Source organism: Prosopis cineraria, unplaced genomic scaffold (genome assembly GCF_029017545.1).
Source record: "Prosopis cineraria cultivar Desert tree isolate PC_DT_omini unplaced genomic scaffold, ASM2901754v1 PC10, whole genome shotgun sequence".
Taxonomy (NCBI): domain Eukaryota; kingdom Viridiplantae; phylum Streptophyta; class Magnoliopsida; order Fabales; family Fabaceae; genus Prosopis; species Prosopis cineraria.
The window spans coordinates 29,560,836-29,585,530 of record NW_026555341.1 but is presented as its reverse complement, the minus strand read 5'-3'; the positions used below and the strand labels follow the sequence as shown (position 1 = coordinate 29,585,530).

The 24,695-nt window shown below is 29.9% G+C and overlaps 2 protein-coding genes across 2 annotated transcripts; both read left to right on the top strand.

Moving 5' to 3' along the window:
• Positions 1–18,080: 18,080 nt before the first annotated feature.
• On the top strand, positions 18,081–19,349 carry LOC129322540 (uncharacterized). The gene has a single exon (XM_054968845.1). It carries the CDS (start codon positions 18,081–18,083, stop codon positions 19,347–19,349), a length of 1,269 nt encoding a protein of 422 aa, XP_054824820.1.
• Positions 19,350–22,154: 2,805 nt separating this feature from the next.
• On the top strand, positions 22,155–23,976 carry LOC129322538 (uncharacterized). The gene is made up of 5 exons (XM_054968844.1): positions 22,155–22,504; positions 22,587–22,710; positions 22,831–23,059; positions 23,205–23,308; positions 23,554–23,976. The coding sequence occupies exons 1-5, from the start codon at positions 22,155–22,157 to the stop codon at positions 23,974–23,976; spliced, it is 1,230 nt and encodes a 409-aa protein (XP_054824819.1).
• Positions 23,977–24,695: the final 719 nt, after the last annotated feature.

Here is a 24,695-nt window from a genome sequence, read left to right as displayed (position 1 = left end):
AAAAATTAAATCATATGACAATACTATGATTTATAAATTATCAACCATAAAACTCTCAAGAATCCAATTAATCTCTCAATAACTTAGATAAATTTTTTCATAATATTTGATTTAATTTCACAAATGAGCAACACCTAAGCCTATTTTATGTTTCTTGCGAGATTCAACAAGGTTATAGAAAAAAAACCTATTCAAGTATCTCCTTTTGAAATTTTCAAGTTAAATTCATAAAATAATAGCATCCCAACCAATTATGTCTTCCAATGAATTGAATAAGATTTTAATAATTGAATTTCAAGCAAAACTCTCCTAATAAATATTTTATCAAAAACATCTTATGGGCACCAATTTCTTAAACAAATACCAACCTCTTCCTCTTCAATTTAACTTCCAAAAATTTTATAATATCAATATTATAACCAATAAACAAAATCAAATTTAACTAAAACATCAATCCACACCATCATCCTCTTCCTTCTAATACTTAAAGTTTCAACTTAATGAATTTTTTTTTCCCTTGCTCACGTACAAACAGCAACCCACAAAAGCATCAAAATCTCATTCATTACAACATAAACCCATATGGCACCACATCAGCTCCTCGCATCATCACCACACTCGAAAAAAAAAAAAAAGAATGGAGGGAGAAAATTGCTCGGCTGCGAGAAGCAGAACAGAAAGGAGCTTCAAGAACGGCAGAGCTGCGACGGCGGACTCACAGCAACTGGGCTCTCACATCGGCAACAGCAAGGAACGAAGGGATGGAAGGAATCGGAACTTGCAGAAGAAACGAAGACAGAGATCGCACCTGAGGTTTCCAGATTTTTCTCTCCCTCCCTGTTGCAGAAACGTGATTAAACGAGGAGAAAGAAGAGAGAAAAATATATCTGATAGTCAGGTGGCATTTTGGTAATTTTAGAGGCTGAAAATAATTAAAAAAATTCTCCTTATATGCTCCAACAGATTCGAACTTTATGTGCACACTTCAACTATACCAGCACTCTCTCTTGTCATAATTGTCACAAAAATAATATAACTACAATTAAAAGACAAAATATATTTAAATTAATTTTTTTAAAATTCCTGGGCTATTACAATTAACAAGCAATTATAACTATTTAACAAATAACATATACTAAAATAACCAGTTGTTGTGATAGTTCCATATCTTGAACAAGATGGAATCATCAAGTACAAGATACAACAAATACAAATAAGTAATAACTATCAATATGATAAGAAATCATCAAGCAGCTATCAATGCGTCTCTTATTACAAAAAGAAGAAAATGAAAATGAAATAGCTTTTCAGTATTAGAGTATGGTTATCCTTTAATTTGCAGTTCTCAACTCTAATGAAAACGATCCATCCATGTTGTTGTAATGTCGAACGGCGGAACCTTCAATAATATAATTCCAAGTCAACAACAGCTTTCAATAACCAAATGGAGGACATATGTTGCATCAGAAGACTCAAGCAAATGCCTTGCACATCCTTAAAATATGTTCTAGCTATGATTTGTACAAATAGTGAGAAGAAGTGTCGAGGCTTTCTTCAAAATGGGTTCTATCATACGTTTTTTTCATGTTTAAACATTAGGGGCAATGATGTCTTTTTGTGATGAAACTTAATTTCATTTTGATTCTCAAAGGCTGCAATGTGATTTCAGAATTGCATGGTCTTCATTTGAAGATATCTTGCTACAGTGGCACTATAATGAAATTCTCCCAACAGAGTGCCAAGTTGACATTATATTATACATATTATCAAATATGAAGGACGCATGACATAAACAGTAAAAGGTAGCAACAAGCGCAGTAGTACACAACCACGTCATTCCTTGTAAACATAAAACATATCTCAACGGGGCGAAAAAAGAAAGGTTGGCTAACCTCAAAATAGGACAACAGAACGGACCAGGACATATATATTATGTATAAATATATATAATTAATCTTAGTTAACTGATATCAACAGGCAAGTTCTTGTTGTTTCATGCCTATTTTTTGCGCAAGTTTTGGAAGTAGGATCTGGGGTCTTTTTCAAAGTCGTCCCTGAACATGACCTCGCCGTTCTTACCAGGAGCTTTCATGGTTTTTCTAGACTCATCATTTGAGGACGAAGAAGAACCAAACCAGAAGATGGCACTGGCGATCCCAAAGACGGCAGCGGCGACGGTGGCGATGGCGCCAAGGGCCATACCTATTGCAAAATGACTCATTCTTAATTCTAATTCACTCACAACACAAAACAACTCTTCTTTCTTAATGTTTAATTGTTATATTCCTTGAAGAGCTTGGTACTGGTGTGCGTGTCTATAAATTGCGTGTGTGTGTGTGTTTTTATGTGGAGGGTTCGTGGAAAATTGCATTTCACTTTTTTTCACCTCTATTCCTCTTTCTTTCTTTTTTATTTTTTTGGATACAACAAAAAAAACTTCTATTCCTCTTTCTTATTGAGGAAGCTTCCTAATTCCTTCGAGAGGAAGGGTCAAGTTCAACCCTCTATTTCTTTAATTATATTTATTTAAGAGCTAATATAACTTGTTATTTTTAACTTTTTTAATTATTAATTTAGTCCCTAAATTTTAATTTATTTTTAGGTTGTATGAATTGGATAATACATCTTGAAAATACATCATTATGTATATAACTTATAATAAAAAACTTTAGACTATCTAGAGTATATTTGGATTTAAAAAATTATAAAAACCTTTAATATTAAATTGGACCACCATATTAAAACTGTATTATCAAAATTAATTATAAACAATAATTGTTACATTTTTATAAATTTTTATTTTAACAAATATAAAATAAAATACTTTATTACTTTATAATTTCAAATACTCTCTCAACCTTAGTTATTTAAAATTTTAATTACTTTAACTCTCTTGTTTTTTTATTCATGTTTTCACTATTCTATGTTACTCTTGCCTCTCCTCTCATTTCTCATCCTCATCGCTCATTTATAGAAAGATAGGGGTAAACTTATTATTTGCAATCTTTCATTTATGCTTTAAATCTTAGCTCATCTCTCTTTTACCTTTAAAATTTCTTACACTATCAAAAAAATAATTTTAACTATATGGATATTAAAGGTAAGATTTTAAATCTAAAATTTAAATAAAAATCTATCAATTAAAATGCTACCTAAAAATATTTTACGATACCTGATAGGCTGATAGGTGTTTGTAAGGGCATAAATAGAAAATAATTTAATTGTATAATATAAATTTATTACTTCAACTAACTTGTTTTGATTTTGAGAAGATATTTAAAATTGACATATATATAAAGGCATAATATATATATATATATATATATATGATTGTATAATATATGTATGTATGTATCTATAATATAATTACACTTAATTAAGATTAATTTTTAAAAAAATCAAGACACTTAACTAATTTTAATTATTTTTTGTAATCTATGTGGTTGGCTTAAAATAAAGTATGCGAGAGTTTCATTGAAGACCCTTGACTGTGAAAAAATTTCAAATGGGGCCCAAAAAATTCTAAAATTTTATTGCAAACCTGGAGGACTAAAATAAAATAAATTCTCTTAATTAAATAAATAAAATGCCCTTCAATTATAATTAATATTACTAAAATAATAAGTCAAATTATAATTTTTATAAGTAATATTAGTAAAATAACAAGTTAAGTTACGAGTTTTACAAATAACATTACTAGATAATGAACGTAACTTCTTGTTATTCTTATAATATTATATGTAAAAATCACAACTTGATTTGTTATTCTACTAATATTACTTATAAAAGCCATAACTTGACTTGTTATTATAGCAATTGTACTTATAGCTTGCAAAAAGAAAATGTTACTTGTAAAAATCATAACTTAACTTATTATTTTACTAATATTACTTGTAAAAATTGTAACTTTACTTATTATTCTAATAATATTACTTGTAGGGCATTTTTGGTCATTTAACTATGAAAATTTATTTCATTTCAATCCTCTAGACTTATAGTTAATTTTTAGAATTTTCAATCCTTAATTGAAATTATCTCACATCTAAAGGTTGTTAATGAAATTCTCCTTAAAAGTATCTCATAAAAAAGACATAAGGGGATAACTATGTGATTGAAGCGTAATATTGCCCTTAAATTATAGGCCTTGAATGTTGAAGACCTTAAACCTTTTTTTTTTTGTGCAATATAATGTTCTCTTTGAACATTCAAACAGGGTATAATATTTTTCTTATTACTCAAAAAAGGTTAATTTTGATTGTTAGTTAACCATAAAAATATAAAAAAAAAGATTTCAAAAATTACAAATAAATGTCAAGAAACAAAAGTTATTTTTCTGTGTAAAAGACAAATACCATTTGTCAACCAACCACTTTGACCAGCCACTAGTGATTATTGGATCACGATTATTAACAGCAACACCGATAACTAATTAAAAGATAATATGTTTCTTTAAATAATATCTTATTAAAGTATTGATACTTTAATATTTAATAATTTAAATATTATTATTATTTATAAATGGGTAAAAGATTAAATTGGCCACTAAACTATAGGTCTAGGAGTGTCTTGGACTTTAAACTCATTTTTTGTGTAATATTTTTCTTTAACTTTTGAAAACAATGCAGTCGCCAAAATTTAATGTGCATTGGTCACTTAAGCACTCAAATTAAATTAAAAAACACTCTAATATATATGGGGAGCAACCTAAGTCAAATTTCTCATGGAGTTAATTAAAAATTAAAACCTCAGTTGATTAAATCTACCCAAAATATTAACAACTTGAGTGGATTTGATGATTTGAATTAAAACAAGCAAGGATTAAAAACAAACTATATTTTTTTAAGATTTGATAGATTTGAAAAATGGATTAATTTGTGATTAAAATACAAGTTAATGGTCTTCCTAGACACATGAACTCCCTCTCTTATCTTTGCTCTATCTAAATAATTCCCTTTTAACTCCAATTGGTTTAAAAGGTATCCTAGTAACCACTAGAAATTAGCACTCTTATGTTCCTTAGATAATGCATAAGTTTTTAATAATAGTTAGTCCCAACCAATGTCCTTTTTATTCAGATTTACAAGAGAGGGAGAGAATTTTTGGTTCTATATATCATTAGTCATCATAGTATTAAATTTTTATCACAAATTTTTTCTTTTACACTTTTAAGACCCTCAATTAACCTTTAAAACTAATTATGCTAAAAACCAATTGATTATAAAGTTAATCACAAATTCCAGCCCTTGCCTTAACCAAATAAGACCTCAATTGATTAAGAAAAATGATTAACCAACCTCAAGTGTGCTTAATACATAACCATGACACACAAGCTCTCACAAAAGGCAACAAGGAATCAAATGCAACAAAAGATTGAATATAATAAAAATTTGGGCAACACCAAAATCATTATGATAGTACCTCAATTGGAAAATAAGTAACAAAATAATCTCATATAATACTCAACCAAGTATCATAAAATTTAATTCCAACAACCATTGTCATTACAATGTCATAAGCATCAAAATTCAAGGAATTAAACAAGAGGTAAGAGATAAGAAAAACTCCCAAAATCTGAGTGTTCAAAGAGAGTCATTCATGCATCCTAGGAAGAAAAGACAAGCCTAAACACTCCTCATTAGCATCCCCATAGCCTCTTCTTGTTGACTAACTTTGGAAACTACCATGAATAAAGACATTGAGACTTGGCCAAAATGAAAATAGAGTAGATGATAGATTTTTTTTTTTACTAGGTTACGGTGAGGACTATTAGGGGAGTTGAATGGTGGGTTTGGATGGTGAAATGGAGAGTTTTAAGATGGAGAAATGGTGGAAGAGGTTCTAGGGTTCATGGGTATTCTTGAGAGAATAGATGAAGATGAATGGAGGTGAAAGATGAATGAAAAATGTGAATGACGGGGCTGTTGAATGTGGAGCACGAAATTCTGATTGTTTTGGGGTGTTTAAGGCTCATTTAGATCAATCTAATGGCTAGAAATTATGCCCACCAAGTGTTCTAAAGTAATGTGAGCCTTATACGCATCTAAAGATCCTTTCACATGGTGTTTAATTTCATGTGTGGCCATGAATTTTGAGAATGAATTATTTAAATGGTAATAAATAGAAATGAAAGACAACTAATAATCTAAAAATTGAAAGAGAATTTGAAAAATAATACAATGAGGATGATGAAAAAATGCATAACAAAAATAAAGAAAAAGGGAAGTGAAATTGAAAAGTAGAATTGTCAGGATTATCCTTAAGTTTTCTTGAGATTTCATCAATAATTTGTGACCTTTTGATCATACGTTTTTTTCATGTTTAAACATTAGGGGCAATGATGTCTTTTTGTGATGAAACTTAATTTCATTTTGATTCTCAAAGGCTGCAATGTGATTTCAGAATTGCATGGTCTTCATTTGAAGATATCTTGCTACAGTGGCACTATAATGAAATTCTCCCAACAGAGTGCCAAGTTGACATTATATTATACATATTATCAAATATGAAGGACGCATGACATAAACAGTAAAAGGTAGCAACAAGCGCAGTAGTACACAACCACGTCATTCCTTGTAAACATAAAACATATCTCAACGGGGCGAAAAAAGAAAGGTTGGCTAACCTCAAAATAGGACAACAGAACGGACCAGGACATATATATTATGTATAAATATATATAATTAATCTTAGTTAACTGATATCAACAGGCAAGTTCTTGTTGTTTCATGCCTATTTTTTGCGCAAGTTTTGGAAGTAGGATCTGGGGTCTTTTTCAAAGTCGTCCCTGAACATGACCTCGCCGTTCTTACCAGGAGCTTTCATGGTTTTTCTAGACTCATCATTTGAGGACGAAGAAGAACCAAACCAGAAGATGGCACTGGCGATCCCAAAGACGGCGGCGGCGACGGTGGCGATGGCGCCAAGGGCCACACCTATTGCAAAATGACTCATTCTTAATTCTAATTCACTCACAACACAAAACAACTCTTCTTTCTTAATGTTTAATTGTTATATTCCTTGAAGAGCTTGGTACTGGTGTGCGTGTCTATAAATTGCGTGTGTGTGTGTGTTTTTATGTGGAGGGTTCGTGGAAAATTGCATTTCACTTTTTTTCACCTCTATTCCTCTTTCTTTTTGATTTTTTTGGACACAACAAAAAAAACTTCTATTCCTCTTTCTTATTGAGGAAGCTTCCTAATTCCTTCGAGAGGAAGGGTCAAGTTCAACCGTCTATTTCTTTAATTATATTTATTTAAGAGCTAATATAACTTATTTTTAACTTTTTTAATTATTAATTTAGTCCCTGAATTTTAATTTATTTTTAAGTTATATGAATTGGATAATACATCTTGAAAATACATCATTATGTATATAACTATTAAAAAACTTTAGACTATCTAGAGTACATTTAGATTTAAAAAATTATAAAAACTTTTAATATTAAATTAGACCATCATATTAAAACTGTATTATCAAAATTAATTATAAAAAATAATTGTTACATTTTTATAAATTTTTATTTTAACAAATATAAAATAAAATACTTTATTACTTTGTAATTTCAAATTCTCTCTAAACCTTAGTTATTTAAAATTTTAATTACTTTAACTCTCTTGTTTTTTTTTTTTTCATGTTTTCACTATTCTATGTTACTCTTGCCTCTCCTCTCATTTTTCATCCTCGTCGCTCATTTATAGAAAGATAGGGGTAAACTTATCATTTGCAATCTTTCATTTATGCTTTAAATCTTAGCTTATCTCTCTTTTAACTTTAGAATTTCTTACACTATCAAAAAAAGAATTTTAACTATATGGATATTAAAGGTAAGATTTTAAATCTAAAATTTAAATAAAAATCTATCAAATAAAATGCTACCTAAAAATATTTTACGATAGCTGATAGGCTGATAGGTGTTTGTAAGGGCATAAATAGAAAATGATTTAATTGTATAATATTAATTTATTACTTCAACTAACTTGTTTTGATTTTGAGAAGATATTTAAAATTGACATATATATAAAGGAATAATATATATATATATATATATATGATTGTATAATATATGTATGTATGTATCTATAATATAATTACACTTAATTAAGATTAATTTTTAAAAAAATAAGACACTTAACTAATTTTAATTATTTTTTGTAATCTATGTGGTTGGCTTAAAATAAAGTATGGGAGAATTTCATTGAAGACCCTTGACTGTGAAATAATTTCAAATGGAGCCCAAAAAAACCTAAAATTTTACTGCAAACCTGGAGGACTAAAATGAAATAAATTCTCTTAATTAAATAAATAAAATGCCCTTCAATTATAATTAATATTACTGAAAATAATAAGTCAAATTATAATTTTTATTAGTAATATTAGTAAAATAACAAGTTAAGTTATGAGTTTTACAAATAACATTACTAGATAATGAACGTAACTTCTTGTTATTCTTATAATATTATATGTAAAAATCATAACTTGATTTGTTATTCTATTAATATTACTTATAAAAGCCATAACTTGATTTGTTATTATAGCAATGTTACTTGTAGCTTGCAAAAAGAAAATGTTACTTGTAAAAATCATAACTTAGCTTGTTATTTTATCAATATTACTTGTAAAAATTGTAACTTTACTTATTATTCTAGTAATATTACTTGTAGGGCATTTTTGGTCATTTAACTAAGAAAATTTATTTCATTTCAATCCTCTAGACCTATAGTTAATTTTTAGAATTTTCAATCCTTAATTGAAATTATGTCACATCTAAAGGCTGTTAATGAAATTCTCCTTAAAAGTATCTCATAAAAAAGACATAAGGGGATAACTATATGATTGAAGCGTAATATTGCCCTTAAATTATAGGCCTTGAATGTTGAAGACCTTAAACCTTTTTTTTTTTGTGCAATATAATGTTCTCTTTGAACATTCAGGGTATAATATTTTTCTTATTACTCAAAAAAAAATTAACTTTGATTGTTAGTTAACCACAAAAATATAAAAAAAAAGATTTCAAAAATTACAAATAAATGTCAAGAAACAAAAGTTATTTTTCTGTGTAAAAGACAAATACCGTTTGTCAACCAACCACTTTGACCAGCCACTGGTGATTATTGGATCACGATTATTAACAGCAACACCGATAAGTAATTAAAAGATAATATGTTTCTTTAAATAATTATTATTTATAAATGGGTAAAAGATTAAATTGGCCACTAAACTATAGGTCTAGGAGTGTCTTGGACTTTAAACTCATTTTTTGTATAATATTTTCTTTTAACTTTTGAAAACAATGCTATCGCCAAAATTTAATGCGCATTGGTTGCTTAAGCACCCAAATTAAATTAAGAAACACTCTAATATATATGGGGAGCAACTTAAGTCAAATCTCTCATGGAGTTAATTAAAAATTAAAACCTTAGTTGATTAAATCTACCCAAAATATTAGCAACTTTAGTGGATTTGATTATTTGAATTAAAACAAGCAAAGATTAAAAACTAACTATATTTTTTTAAGATTTGATAGATTTGAAAAATGGATTAATTTGTGATTAAAATACAAGTTAATGGTCTTCCTAAACACATGAACTCCCTCTCTTATCCCTGCTCTATCTAAATAATTCTCTCTTAACTCCAATTAGTTTAAAAGATATCCTAGTAACCACTAAAAATTAGCACTCTTCTGTTCCTTAGATAATGCATAAGTTTTTAATAATAGTTAGTCCCAACCAATGTCCTTTTTATTCAGATTTACAAGAGAGGGAGAGAATTTTTGGTTCTATATATCATAAGTCATCATAGTATTAAAATTTTTATCACAAATTTTTTCTTTTACACTTTTAAGACCCTCAATTAACTTTTAGAACTAATTATGCTAAAAAAAACTAATTGATTATGAAGTTAAGCACCAAGTCCAGCCCTTGCCTTAACCAAATGAGACCTCAATTGATTAATAAAAATGATTAACCAACCTCAAGTGTGCTTAATACATAACCATGATTCACAAGCTCTCACAAAAGGCAACAAGGAATCAAATGCAACAAAAGATTGAATATAATAAAAATTTGGGCAACACCAAAATCATTATGACAGTACCTCAATTGGAAAATAAGTAACAAAATAATCTTATATAATACTCAACCAAGTATCATAAAATTTAATTCCAACAACCATTGTCATTACAATGTGATAAGCATCAAAATTCAAGGAATTAAACAAGAGGCAAGGGATAAGAGAAACTCCCAAAATCTAAGTGTTCAAAGAGAGTCATTTATGCATCCTAGGAAGAAAAAACAAGCCTAGACACTCCTCATTAGCATCCCCATAGCCTCTTCTTGTTGACTAACTTTGGAAACTACCATGAATAAAGACATTGAGATTTGGCCGAAATGAAAATAGAGTAGATGATAGATTTTTTTTTACTAGGTTATGGTGAGGACTATAAGGGGAGTTGAATGGTGGGTTTGGATGGTGAAATGGAGAGTTTTAAGATGGAGAAATGGTGGAAGAGGTTTTAGGGTTCATGGGTGTTCTTAAAAGAATAGATGAAGATGAATGGAGGTGAAAGATGAATGAAAAATGTGAATGGGGGGGCTGCTAAATGTGGAACACGAAATTCTGATTGTTTTTGGATGTTTAAGGCTCATTTAGATCAATCTAATAGCTAGAAATCATTCCCACCAAGTGTTCTAAAGTAATGTGAGCCTTATACACATCTAAGGGTCCTTTCACATGGTGTTTAATTTCATATGTGGCCATGATTTTTGAGAATGAATTATTTAAATGGTAATAAATAAAAATGAAAGACAACTAATAATCTAAAAATTGAAGGAGAATTTGAAAAATAATACAATGAGGATGATGAAAAAATGCATAACAAAAATAAAGAAAAAGGGAAGTGAAATTGAAAAGTAGAATTGTCAGGATTATCCTTAAGTTTTCTTGAGATTTCATCAATAATTTGTAACCTTTTGATCACCAAAATAGCTCATCCAAGGGCTTAATTTAGTTCAAGGGGCTGCTATCGTCATCCAAGAGCTTCCCATGGCTTAAAACACGTAATGAACCTATTATAGCAAGTTGTGTACAAATAATTTCATGTGTCTTATAAATACCCAACATAGGAGTAAATTATCAAAATATGCTGAAGTGAATTAAAGTGATAAAATGAAATATTAGGAGATGAAATTAGTTATGATAAGTTTTCTTGGAGTTCTTGATTACAAAAACTAAACCTAGTACACTTTCAAAATTTATGAAAAGTATAATTAAAATACAAAAAGTGCACTTTAAAGGATGTTTTAGTGAATAACTTATAATCTAAGTTGAATGAATTCAAATTGAAATTATAAGATTAATGAAGAACTAAAAATTATCAAATTATGAATGTTTCTATTTTTCAGAATTAATTTTCAAAAATCACAGTTTGCCCCTAAACTTTTAAAAATTTTCACTTTTGCCCCAAAACTTTTGAAAATTACAAAAGTGGCCTGAATAATCTTAAATGTTTCTAATATGGACAAAGTGCCCCTAGAAAGTTTCAAAAGGTAGGGAAAGCGATATAAAAATTATATGAATAAATGATAGTTATTAATAAAAATTTATTTTAACTGTTAGATGACCAAAAAATAAAAAAAATGAACTCAAAATTACAAATAAAGATCAAAAAATTATGTCCTAAAAATTACATATAAGGACTTATTATTTTATAATGTTTAATATTTTTTTTATTATTTTCTAGTCAACTAAGTGTAAGAATTAACTTTTATTAATAATAGGAGTTAGGTTACACTATTTTCAAAAACTGTAGGGAACATTGTATCAAAAAAAAAAGATTAGGATCTCAGACTCTCCTTGATCTATAGATTATCAATTAATTTTCTCTTTTACCCTTTATAAATCTTCCTCCAAAATTTATAAATTTTCTTTTAAAAATTAATAGCTAAAATAGTATGTCCGAAATTTATAGATAAATGTGTTTTCTGCCCTAGTGAGTTGTAAATTAAAATCATGATAAATTATAAATCTTGATCAAAAATTTATAAGTACTCATTTAAAAATTTACAACTAGTGCAAAAATACACATTTACTTATAAATCATAGATGCATTGGTCAAGTTATATATATATATATATATATTTGAAGAATTTGTAAATCTCAAAAGTTGACCAATAAAATGTGCATAGAAATTTGTAAATAATAATAAATATGAGTAAAATACAATGATCTCCTTTCTGTTTTGCCAAAATTAGAAAGACATCCCATCTATTTTCAAAACTTAAATTTTAATCCAATCTTTATTTATAGTTATATTAAGAATTTTAAAATTATTAATTTGCTCTTAAAATCCAATTGTCTAATCTCTCTCCCAATTTACATGCTACACACTTAGAGCCTACTTCAAATGGAAGTGATGGAATATCTGTTTACGAGGATAACATGCTTGTAATCTGACTTCTGGTACTTGTAGTTGCAGGTGTGGTGGGATATTATTTAAAAGTGCTATTCCTTGATTGTGACTTTCATGGAGGAGGTCTCCTATGAATGAAGAAAAGCCATCTTCAAAATGGTTCATATTAAAGAATGCAGTTATATCTGAGCTTGGGTTACTGGGCATCAAAGAATCTTGAGCAAGGTTTTTATGTGCTTAATACGGTGATTGATAGTCTTCACTATGCTGTAACCGAATATATTTCTCACATTTGATGGCTTTTGTATATCTTGTTAGATGCATAAAAGTATCTTGTAATCAACACGTAAGGAGATAATTATTGGATTAAAGGGTAATGTTGTCCTTAATTTATAGCCCTAGAGTGGTTAAGTTAAACTCTTTTTTTGGGTGCAATGTAATGTTCTTCTTCAATATTCAAAAATGGTATGATATGTTGACTTTGATTGTTTGTTAATTATAAGAATATAAAAAAACTTTAAAATATATTTAAAAACCCAAAAATTACACTATACTATCAAACATGAAACATGCAAGAGCAGAAGAGGTTGCGATTAATAAAATTATATAAAGTTTATTAACTTGAGTAATGATTGGACTCAATTGGCCAATGAACACTAATAAATTGGTTAGTGGTCACATTTTCAAATTTCGTCGTCGTCCTTGTTATTAAAAAAAACGTCAGTAGTACAACTCACCCACTTTGTCAGTATTCTCTTTTAGTTTTTCTTGCCACTTCACCCAATTTAGCTACTTTATTCCTTATTTCCCTCCTTTTTCCTAAATCTTTATATATATATATATAGTGAAATTTATTCTCTCTGTTTTCTTCCCCATTTCGTGGGCCAGTTTTATAGTTGTCTTACCTACACCTTTCCCTGCACAAATAGTTTATAATTTCAATCTTTCATGCGTTTTATTCGTACTGTAAGCTTTATAAAAAATTAAAAAAAAAAAACCATTAATGGGGTGTATCCTTCCTATCCTTTTCTTAAATAAGAATAAGGAATAGACAGTGGAAAATGAGATAGAATCAATTGATCATCATAAAAGAGTATCTGTGGGCTAATCTAACGGTGGTGATGCGTTAGATGAGAATGCGTTGTGAGATCAACCACAAAAGTCCATTCAATATGAGCATATTTACTGGGGAGAATCTCATATAGAGTATTCAGAACACAGAAATTTGCAATATAATTTGAAAACTCTCTGCCAGCCCAAAGGCTTCAAGTGAAAATATATTGTAATGAGAAAAGACATATTTGCCCTCCCTCTTTTCATAAATGCATGACACAATGTTCATATATTATCAACACAATATTCTATAATGTACAATTGGTCTAATAAAAATGGTTTGGCTTGAAATGTACAAGTTGTGAAGGATGAAAGAATAACATATATCCATAAATGTACAACACACACTGTCCATAAAATCTCAACACAATATCTTGTAATGTATAATTGGTCTAGTAGAAATAGTTTAACTTGAAATGTACAAGTTGTGCGGGATAAATGAACAATAGAATGTCTAAAAATTCACAACACAAGTCTATAAATTTTCAACATAATGTGTTGTAATGTACAATAAAATGTCCAAAAGCAAGTGTCTTTTTTCATTAAAATATATTTTCACTTAAAACCCTTGAGCCTACAAAGGGTTTTCAAATTGTACTGAGCTCTAAATGCAAAATTTTATGCCGTGAGGGCCCTAAGTGATATTCTCCCTATTTACTATTTAGTTTGATGTTTTGATACCATATTCATTACACAATAAGTAAGGGCAAATTGGCCTCTCAACTATAGTTCTGGAAGGGTCTTAATCCTAAATTCATCTTTTATGAAATATTTTTTTTAACTTTTGAAATTGGTGTAATTTAATTCTACCATTAACACAAATTAACTTTGACCATTACTTGATTAAAAAATGATCAAAAATGACCTAAATAATTACTAAAAAGTTAATTTTCTTGGTAAATTTCTGTCATTTTTTAAATCCTTGTCAGTAATTTTTGGGTCTTTTTTTATTATTTTTGTGATTATTTTTTGTCATTCTTTGATAAACTAATTGTCAAAATTAGCTTTTATTAATAGGAATGGTCAAATTATACTAAAAAGTTGAATAGAAATATTACATAAAAGATGATTTTAGCAACAAAGGGTCTCTCTTTCTTTTCTCTCATTTTCCCTCATTTTCTCAATCCTCACCCTTCATCAAATTTGCAATTAAAATAAATTTATTTAACAAAATAAAATTAATAGTAGAGATTGGGAAAAGGAGAAAAAAGAAAGGGATAGACTCATCTCCCTAATTTTAGTGTCTCAAACTTTTAGGAGCTAATTTGCTTATTTATCCAAATTTGAGTCTAGGTTGCTACTTTTCACTTTTCGCACATTTTTTTTTATGTTCTCAACAACCACAACATTTTACAAAAAAAATTAGGATAAAGGGGTAAAAATACTTATAAAGTGGTTAGCCAGGGGCACCAAGTATCCTAAAGTGAGAAAAAGGGCATAAATACCCATAACATTATATGAGTAAATGTAAAAGTGATCAAACTGTTAACTTTGACCTAACACCATTAACTTTGACCATTTAATGCTAATTGTGCATGCCATGTGTCAGTCTTTGCTGATGTGGATTAATAAAGGGGCAAAAATATTTATGAAGTCATCAGCCAGGAGTAAAAATACCTATAACTTTATCAAAGTTTGTGTAAAAGTGACCAATCTATTAAATCCCTTAAATGTTGACCGTTTAACTGACACCTAAGTAAAAGTTGACCATTTTTTATTAATGTAGATAAAAAATATTCCTAGATGAAATTCTCTAGAGGTTAATCAGTCATTGTATGAATATCATGTGAGAAAATGTCATTTTGACTGAATACCAAATTAAATCTCTTGTTTCTTTGCAACAATGGCAAAATCATTTGAAAATTTTGAACCTATCATAAATGAAATTGCTTAAGGTTGTGACAATGTTCTTAAGATAGAGTGATGTAAGGGGTGTTCTTAGTCTTGATTTTTGATTATGTATAATCTATCTCACTATGTTGAATATCAAATTTTGTAGACAAGAAAAATGAGTGGAGAGGGAGGGAGGGAGGGAGGGAGGGAGGGAGGGGGCAAAATACGTGGCAATGGAAAAAAACCATATGACATGAATTTTGATGGATTGGTCATTATTGCACCTACTAAAATAACATTATAGGTACTCATATGATGATTGATCAACCTCCATAAAAATTCATCTAGAAATATTTTTTGTCTACATCAAGGGAAAAATGGTCAACTTCTGCTTAAGTACCAACTAAACGGTCAACATTTAAGGAATTTGATGGATTGATCACTTTTGCACCAATTTTGGTAACGTTATGCATATTTTTGCTCTTGTTCAACAACTTCGTGAATATTTTTACCCCTTTATTAGTTCACATTAGAAAAAACTTGACACATGGAATGTATAATCGCCACTACTAAGAAAAAATTATATTAGTGACGAATAATTAGTGACAACTTTATATCCGTTACTAATTATAGTGATTAGTGACAGATTAGTGATAGATGATAATATCAGTCACATTTCTTTTAAAAGTTTATAATTTGTGACAGATATAATTTGGTCACTAATTATCGGTCACTGAATTATGACAGATGCTCAAAGTTATTACAATTTTACAAAACAATCACAAAATTAGTGACTAATAAATAGTGACCTATGGATATCCGTCGCTAAGTGTGAAAGTATAATAACAATTAATTATTTATGTTAATATAAAATAGATAATTAATTTAATTGTATTGTTAAAATAAAAATATATTATTAATAAAGATATTAATGTTAAAAATAGGAAATAAAAATATATTTATGTTAAAATGATTTATTAATAATTGATAAAAATTTTCTTTTAAATGTTATAAATATTTTATACCAATTATGATTACTTTTTAGATGCATTTAGATGGGTAAAATATTAGGTTAATTTTACTAATATAATATAATAAAAAATTGAACATGAAAATTAATATAATTTCAGAGTCACATTAGACTCTAAAACTAAAACCCTTCCCTCCTTTGCAATTCTATTATCACTAAACTTGCGCTCTGCTCCCGCCGTTGATCTCCAGTGCTCTGCTACTGATGCTCGAAGAAATCAGGCGCACAACAATTTCTCTTTCTCGCCTTACTCAGGTACGCTTTGCCTTTGACCCCCTTTGAGCACAATAAACATTTCTCTTGATTCAACATGAGAGTAGGTTTGAAAAAGGGCTTTCTTAGATAGTCTAGGTTTGAAAAAAAAAATTCACAGCCTTTTCCCCTGCCACTTTGCTTTTGTCTGTATTCTTGCTCTCATTATGATTTTCTTATTCTCAGTTGTTGAATATGCCTAAAGAATTAGGACTCCTCTTTCGAGACTATGGGAAGGGATAATGAAATTATTTAATAGGTTGCTAAACACTACAATGAACTTTATTCCCTTTGCCTAAAAAGTTTTAGCTTTACTTCGGGAGACCCAAATTTATACAATAACTTGAATGGACCAATATAATAAAGCCACCAAGGAAAAGAGGATTTTGACTTTTCTTAGCTTGCTTTGGAACGAAACCACATCAAATTGTTTTGTTTAATAATATTTTTATGGTGATTAGTTTTAGAGTCTTTTGTTTTGTGGTGTGGGATTTATTGAAATTTAATTATATGCTCTGGTAGTCAATCGCAGGGTCAGTTCAACAAAGGAAATTTTGCTTTTAATGATTTGTATATTAATTTATATGTATTCCAAGGTGAAGGTTATGCATTGAATCTGCAATTGAAAGGCTAACAACTCTTTTTTCTTCTTTCAAAGCTGAGGTAATATCTTTATCATGCTTCTATTTCTCTGTTTTTTACCTTTCTCATTTTCTTACTTTTTCATTCCCATTGATTGTAATGCTTAGCTCTAGCTAGTGACCATCAGGGATGGAGAAGAAACAATCAAGTGAGATGGGGTTAAAACCAAAAAGTGTGTTTTGGCTTATAGTATTCTTACCTTTAAATTTATGTAATGCTAAAACGAACAATTAACTGTCAAGCTTTTTGTCCTCCTTGCTGCAGCTAAAAATTAATTATATGCTTCTAATTATATTATATTCATGTCCACTTAATCATAGCTTTTTCTTTTTTGATTAATTATATTCACCATATGCTTTTAACTTGATTTCTTTCTTTCTTTGTTCTTTTCTTTTATGCAGTCCTTTGAAGTACATTGGTACAAATCTTGCAGCTTTGCATAACTTTATTATTAGCAAGTAAGCCTAATTAATTAAGTTACCAAATTATACATGCAAGCAGTTTTTTAATGTTTTAAAAAAGGTCATTGGATAATACATTTTTGCCATGAAATTTCATATTTATAGTTCTACATGTGTGCTATTTGATGTGCAAAATTTCCATTATTTTTAGAGCTCCTTGGTAGATTACAATTTAATGGTTTTTAGATGCTAGGCCATTTGATTGTCATCCCAGGAGTGTTATTTTTTTTTAACTATATTAAACTCTTTACTAGTTTTAGACTTAGTAAACCTTATTTCTTGAATTAGTTATGTTAATTAGTTATTTTGTCTTAAATAATTACATGGTATCATGTAGAAGACTATGAGGGATGATCGAATGTGGATGTATAGTCGGCGTGACGAAAGTGAAAAAGGACTCAACAAAAAGTTTATAGATGGTGTAGAACAATTTGTGGCATTTGTTCTTTCTCAACCAAATCTAGTCTCAAATGGCCAAATAAGGTGTCCGTGTTCAAAGTGTGACAATAAGAAATTTTTAGAGTATGAAATCGTCAAGGTTCACCTTTATCGTCATGGTTTTGTCCCCAATTATGACCCATGGAGTTATCACGGGGAACTTTTACATTATGATAATGTTGATTATGAGGTTGCTAGAGATATTGAAGAAAGAGTTGAAGGTGTTAATGAAACAAGGGATGATGTTATCTTAGAAAACCCATATTATACCATGATTTTAGATGCTGTTGGTCCTAGTGTCAATCCTAATACTAATATAGAGTTAGATGATCTTCCAAGCCATAATGCTCAAAAATTTTATGAGATGTTAGAAACTGCTAAAGAGCCACTGTATGAAGGGTGTAGTAGGCACACTCCATTATCAGCAATATCTAGTTTGTTAAATATCAAATCTGAGTTTAACTTGAGTGAGAATTGCTATAATTGTATTTTACAATGGGTAAAAGAATTGTTGCTAAATGATGAAAAATTACCTAAAGACTATTACAAGACTAAACAAATGGTAGGACAACTTGGTTTGAAGTATGAGAAAATAGATGTGTGTCGAAATGGTTGTATGCTGTACTATAAGGAGAACAAGGAAAGGAGGGAATGTTTGGTGTGTGGCCATGATCGCTTTAAATCTAGAAAAAGAGATAATGGAAGTAATAAAGACATACCGTACAAGGTGCTGCGTTATTTCCTATTGACTCCAAGATTACAAAGGCTTTATATGTCTTCTAAAACAGCAGAGCACATGGTATGGCATCATAAAACAAGGCGAGAGCCAGGGGTCATGTGTCATCCTTGTGATGGCGAGGTATGGAAACATTTTGATCAATGTTATCCCTCTTTTGCTTTAGAACCTCAAAATGTTAGGTTAGGCTTATCATCAGATGGGTTTACTCCATTTGGGCAATCTGCACATCCATATTCATGTTGGCCTGTAATTGTTACACCATATAATTTGCCCCCTGGGATGTGCATGAAAACCCCATATATGTTTCTTACTCTTATAATTCCTGGCCCAAAGAGCCCTGGGCAAAAAATTGATGTGTACTTGCAACCTTTAATTGATGAGTTGAAAGAATTGTGGGAGGTTAGTGCTTTAACCTATGACTTATATAAGAAGTAAAATTTTTATATGAGAGCTTCACTATTATGGACTATTAATGACTTCCCTGCTTATGGCATGTTATCGGGATGGAGTACGCATGGAATTTTGTCATGCCCAATTTGTATGGAGTACAGCAAATCATTCTTCTTGGAAAAAGGAAAAAAGGTGATATTTTTTTATTGTCATCGTCAATTTTTGCCACTACAACATCCTTTTCGTCAAGATAAAATGTCATTTTATAAAGGGTGTGATGAGAAATCTCCTATCCCTCAAAGATTTTCTAGTGATGACTTATGGGAAAAAGTTTGTTGCTTGCCAAGAATGATGGAGAAAAATGGAACTTACAAGTTACCTGGGTTTGGCAGTCAACATAATTGGACTAAACGTTCTATATTTTGGGACTTGCCTTATTGGAATACCAACTTGATTAGCCATAATCTTGATGTTATGCATATTGAGAAGAATGTATTTGATAATATATTCAATACTGTTATGGATGTTAAAGGTAAGACGAAGGACAATGAAAAGGCTAGAGAGGACTTGTCTACTTATTGTAACTGGCCAGAATTGACATTGTTTAAGAGTGCTGGAAAGACAATGAAGCCAAAAGCAACATAAACTTTGACAAAGCAACAAAGGAAGTTGGTATGTGAATGGATTAAAAATTTAAGACTTCCTGATAGACATGCTTCAAATTTGTCTAAATGTGTTGACATGGAAAATGAAAAGGCTAGAGAGGACTTGTCTACTTATTGTAACTGACCAGAATTGACATTGTTTAAGAGTGCTGGAAAGACAATGAAGCCAAAAGCAACATAAACTTTGACAAAGCAACAAAGGAAGTTGGTATGTGAATGGATTAAAAATTTAAGACTTCCTGATAGACATGCTTCAAATTTGTCTAAATGTGTTGACATGGAAAATTGTAAATTGTTAGGGATGAAAAGTCATGACTGTCATGTATTTTTACAAAGATTGCTCCCAATTGCCTTTAAAGATTTATTACCTGAGGCTATTTGGAATGCCTTAACAGAAATAAGTCTATTCTTTAAAGACATATGCTCAACAATTATAACAGTGAAGCAAATGCAAAAGCTTGAAGAAAATATTGCTGTAACTATTTGCAAGTTAGAAAAGTTCTTTCCTCCAGCCTTCTTTGACTCCATGGAACATTTGCCTATTCACTTACCTTATGAAGCAAGAGTTGGTGGACCCGTTCAGTATCGATGGATGTATCCATTTGAAAGGTAAATTATAAAATATATTTTGTGATTAAATTTACTTATTATATAAATGAATACTCAATAGAAAAATTATTGTGTAGGTTTTTGCATCATTTGAAGAAAAAAGTTAAAAATAAAGCTCACGTAGAAGGGTCAATTTCTGAAGCATACCTTATGGAAGAAACATCTACATTCTGTGCTCATTACTTTGAACCTCATGTTCAAACAAAACTAAATAAAATTGATCGAAATGATGATCATAGTGAGGTTGACTGCCCAGATAGATGCCTTTCTATATTCAGACATCCTGGTCGCACAGCAGGAAAAGGAAAAACACGATTTTTGACAAATGATGAATTTAATGCAGCTTCTATATATGTTCTACTTAATTGTGAGGAAATCCAACCATTTCTTAGGTAAATTCAATCACTTTAAGATATTTATGCATTTTTTAAATGACAATTTACTTTACTAATGTTGGTAATCATTGCCATCTTGTAGAATATTTGAAGAACAACTTAGGAAAAGAATACCTAATGCAACCAATGAGGATGTAGAGACTAAGATAGATAGTGAATTTGCAAAGTGGTTGAAAGAATATATAAGTATCATGAACATATATATTTTAATACATGCCCTTTTAGTTTGTGTGATATGCTTATTGACAAGTTTTATTATGCTTAGTTTTTTGACCCAAATAACAATGTAGATGATGTTCGTATAAAGGATCTAGCTTTTAGGCCATCTAGAGAAGTACATACATGGTATCAATATTTTGTCAATGGATATCGGTTTCACACACATGCTTACAACTCATCAAAATCTACCATGAACTGTGGATTGTGCATTAAGGGAACAAATTATAATGAGTTTGAATATGACTATTATGGTTTGTTGGAAGAAGTGATAGAATTGCAATATTTTAATCCAACCTCTAAGAAAACTAGAGCGGTATTGTTTAAGTGTGATTGGTTTGATCCTCAATTAAATAGGGGGTGCAAGGTTCATAGTCGTTATGGCCTAGTTGAGATCAATAAGAGAAAATGATTTTCAAAGTATGAACCATTTGTACTTGCTCAACAAGCTCAACAAGTTTATTTTGGAGAATATGCTAGTAAGAAGAAGGAGAGGGCTGATTGGTGGGCTGTTTGTAAAATAAAAGCAAGGAGTATGATAAATGCACCAGAAGTAGCCTTCCAAGAAGATGATATGGGATTGCCATATGACACAAGCATGGATGTAATTAATAATCTTTGTGAAGGGTTAGCTGAAGAACTTGAAATACAAGAAAATGAGGTGAGATTACAGTATGAAACAAATGATGTTGATGAACTAGAAAAGTTAGATGAGGAAGATGAGCTTGAAAATGAGGAATTTCAAACTGAAGAGGAAGATGAACTTAGTGAGAGTGATAGTATTGAAAGTGATGAATCAAATACTGAAGAGGAAGATGAAGCTTAGGTTTGTAAATGTTAGCATTATTTTATTGCATTTGATCATTATGACATTTTTATTGAATTATTTTTATTATAATTTTAACTTGCTTATTAGTATTATTTTTCTTCATTTTGAAATTTTTCTATCTATAAATGTTATAGGGATGCCAAGGGGTAAAGCAAAACATAGATCATTTGGAGTATCAAGAAGTGTAAGCATTCATCAGCAAAATGTTAGAGGTGGTACTAACATAGAGCAAGCACCTATAGAGAATGCATCCACAGAGCAAGAACCCATTGTACAACATGCACCTATGGAGGAAGCATCCATTGAGGAACCACCAACTGATCATGAAATTCAACAAGAGGCTAATACTGAAAATGAGACACATATTGAAAATGATATATCCACTTCCAATGAGACTCAACAAATCGAGTCAAATAGACAAAAGAATAAAGTCTCATATCGAAAGTCTGCAGATGGGCGCATATACTTAGAACCAAATAATACATCGTATAAATAAAATTGATAAGTTTTTCTAGTATTTGTTTCTTTATTATTTTGATATTAAATCTAAATTTTGTTCATTTCATAGGTATCATCCTCATAATGCTGTGCGTATATTGTCATGTATAATAAAGAAGTTTTTTGGAGGACCATGGATTACTTGGGATAAAACACCATTTGAGGTTAAGCAACATTGGTTTGGAGAGTTCAAGGTAAACATTATTATTACTATTATTTAAGTTCTTTTCAAAGTAATGCAAATTACTATTTAGTTGAAAATCTTGGTTATTCAAGTTTATCCTAATTTGTTCAATTTTGTCTTTGTATCTTAGAAAGTATATATTTGGGAGGACAGGTTTGATAATGAGATACATAGACTTTATGAGAAGTTTATTGGTCGAGGTTGCTTGAAAACTGTCCTTTATAATGCAAGGAAGACATTCAAGGAAAAGGAAATATCACCTACTTGGATGAGTGAAGATAACTGGAAGGAACTTCAAAGAAAATATGTTGAGACTAATTCAAAGAAATCTGAGACTAATTCAAAGAATAGGTTGAGCAGTAAGGATGGACTTGGCCCATCATGCCACTCTGGAGGATCAATAACATCTTCAGAGCATAAGAGAAAATATGTATTAATTCTACTAAGTTCGTTACAAATTTTACAATTAAATCTACTTGTTTGACATATTTGCATGTATGTAAGAGGAAGAGACAGGGGGTGAAGCTCGTCCATCTCAAGTGTTCTTGATGACTCACAAGAAATCAAATTCTGAAGCCTTTGTTGACAAGAAATCAAAAGCAATATGGGTAAGAGTATTGTATTAGAAAATTTCAAACATGTCAACTCTAAATTCAACTAACCAACTCCACAAATATATATTGCTTCAATTTGTATTGCTTAGTTTAACGGAGGATTTGTGGTCTTGTTTGGTCTGATCTAGAAATGTAATTCCTTTTTATGAGCTCAAGTTTATTTTCAAGATTTTTTTATGTGCTTTGTTAATAAATGTCTGAATTTTATTAATATATCATTAAGAGTATTTTATTTTCAGGATAAGTTTCAAAGTGAGATGAAAGAGTCTCTAGATGATATGTCAGATGTTGGAGCTATTGACAGCCATGCCTTAGAGAATTTGAGCAATGAGCAAGAGATGTCAATTTGGACAAAAGTTGTTGGTGGTCCTAAAAAAGGAAGAATATATGGTCTTGGATCAGAGGCTACTAACATTTATGTTGCATCTTCACAAGCTTCAAGCCATGCACCTCCCCCTAGTCAGGACTACATACAACAAATGGAACTTAAAATACAAGAAGAGGTAAAGAAAAGGGAAGTACTTGAAAAGGAATTGCATGAATTGCAAGTGGTTGTACAGCAACTAATAGCTAGTCATGGATTGTCTCATCCTTGTTTGGAGACTCCACAAAATGTTGATCCATCTATAGGATCCACCTCAGCTGCAAACAAAGATAATTGATCTTTGTTCTTATTCAACTAAATGCTTTATTTTGTACTTGTAAGACACTTTTTTTGATTAATCTCTACTTTAACTTGTGACTGTTTTGAGAGACTTTCAATATTAATATTAATCTAATATCAAAAGCTTTTTTTATATTTGATTGTTGCTAATATTTTTATTTTAATAGGTAATTTTGTTAATAATGAATGAGAAAATAATATGCATGTATATATATATAGGAAAATACTGAATCAGTGACAAATTAGTGACGACCTGTGTCTTCACTAATTAGTGACAAACTATATGTGTCACTAATCAGTGACGGACTATGTTGGTTACTGATTAGTGATGGATATATCAACTTTAGTGACGTCTAATTTGGTCACTATCAATACATATTTATGACGGACATTTTATTTTAGTGATGGATATGCCCGTCACTATTAAGAAATATTAGTGACGGATATGATTAATTTAGTGACTGATTAATCTGTCACTAATTAGTGACAGATGACTATCCGTCACTTAAAAATTAGTCCGTCACTTAAAAATTAGTGACGCTATATTAGCGACCACCTTAGTGACCGATATGTCCGTCACTAATCACTATATTGGTGACGAATTTTGGCTATTAGTGACGGATTTGGCCATCACTAATATGGTTTTTTCTAGTAGTGAGCATTTAACGATTGAAGTTAACGACATCAGGTCAAAGTTAATGGTTTGGTCACTTTTGC

What these genes read in the sequence shown, in the direction of transcription:
- LOC129322540 (XM_054968845.1), top strand. Translation starts at nt 18,081, where the DNA reads ATGAGGGATGATCGAATGTGGATGTATAGTCGGCGTGACGAAAGTGAA.
- LOC129322538 (XM_054968844.1), top strand. Translation starts at nt 22,155, where the DNA reads ATGCCAAGGGGTAAAGCAAAACATAGATCATTTGGAGTATCAAGAAGT. An exon ending in TTCAAAGAATAGGTTGAGCA is followed by an intron (nt 23,060 to 23,204) that starts GTAAGGATGGAC and finishes CATGTATGTAAG; the next exon opens with AGGAAGAGACAGGGGGTGAA. An exon ending in AGAAATCAAAAGCAATATGG is followed by an intron (nt 23,309 to 23,553) that starts GTAAGAGTATTG and finishes TTTTATTTTCAG; the next exon opens with GATAAGTTTCAAAGTGAGAT.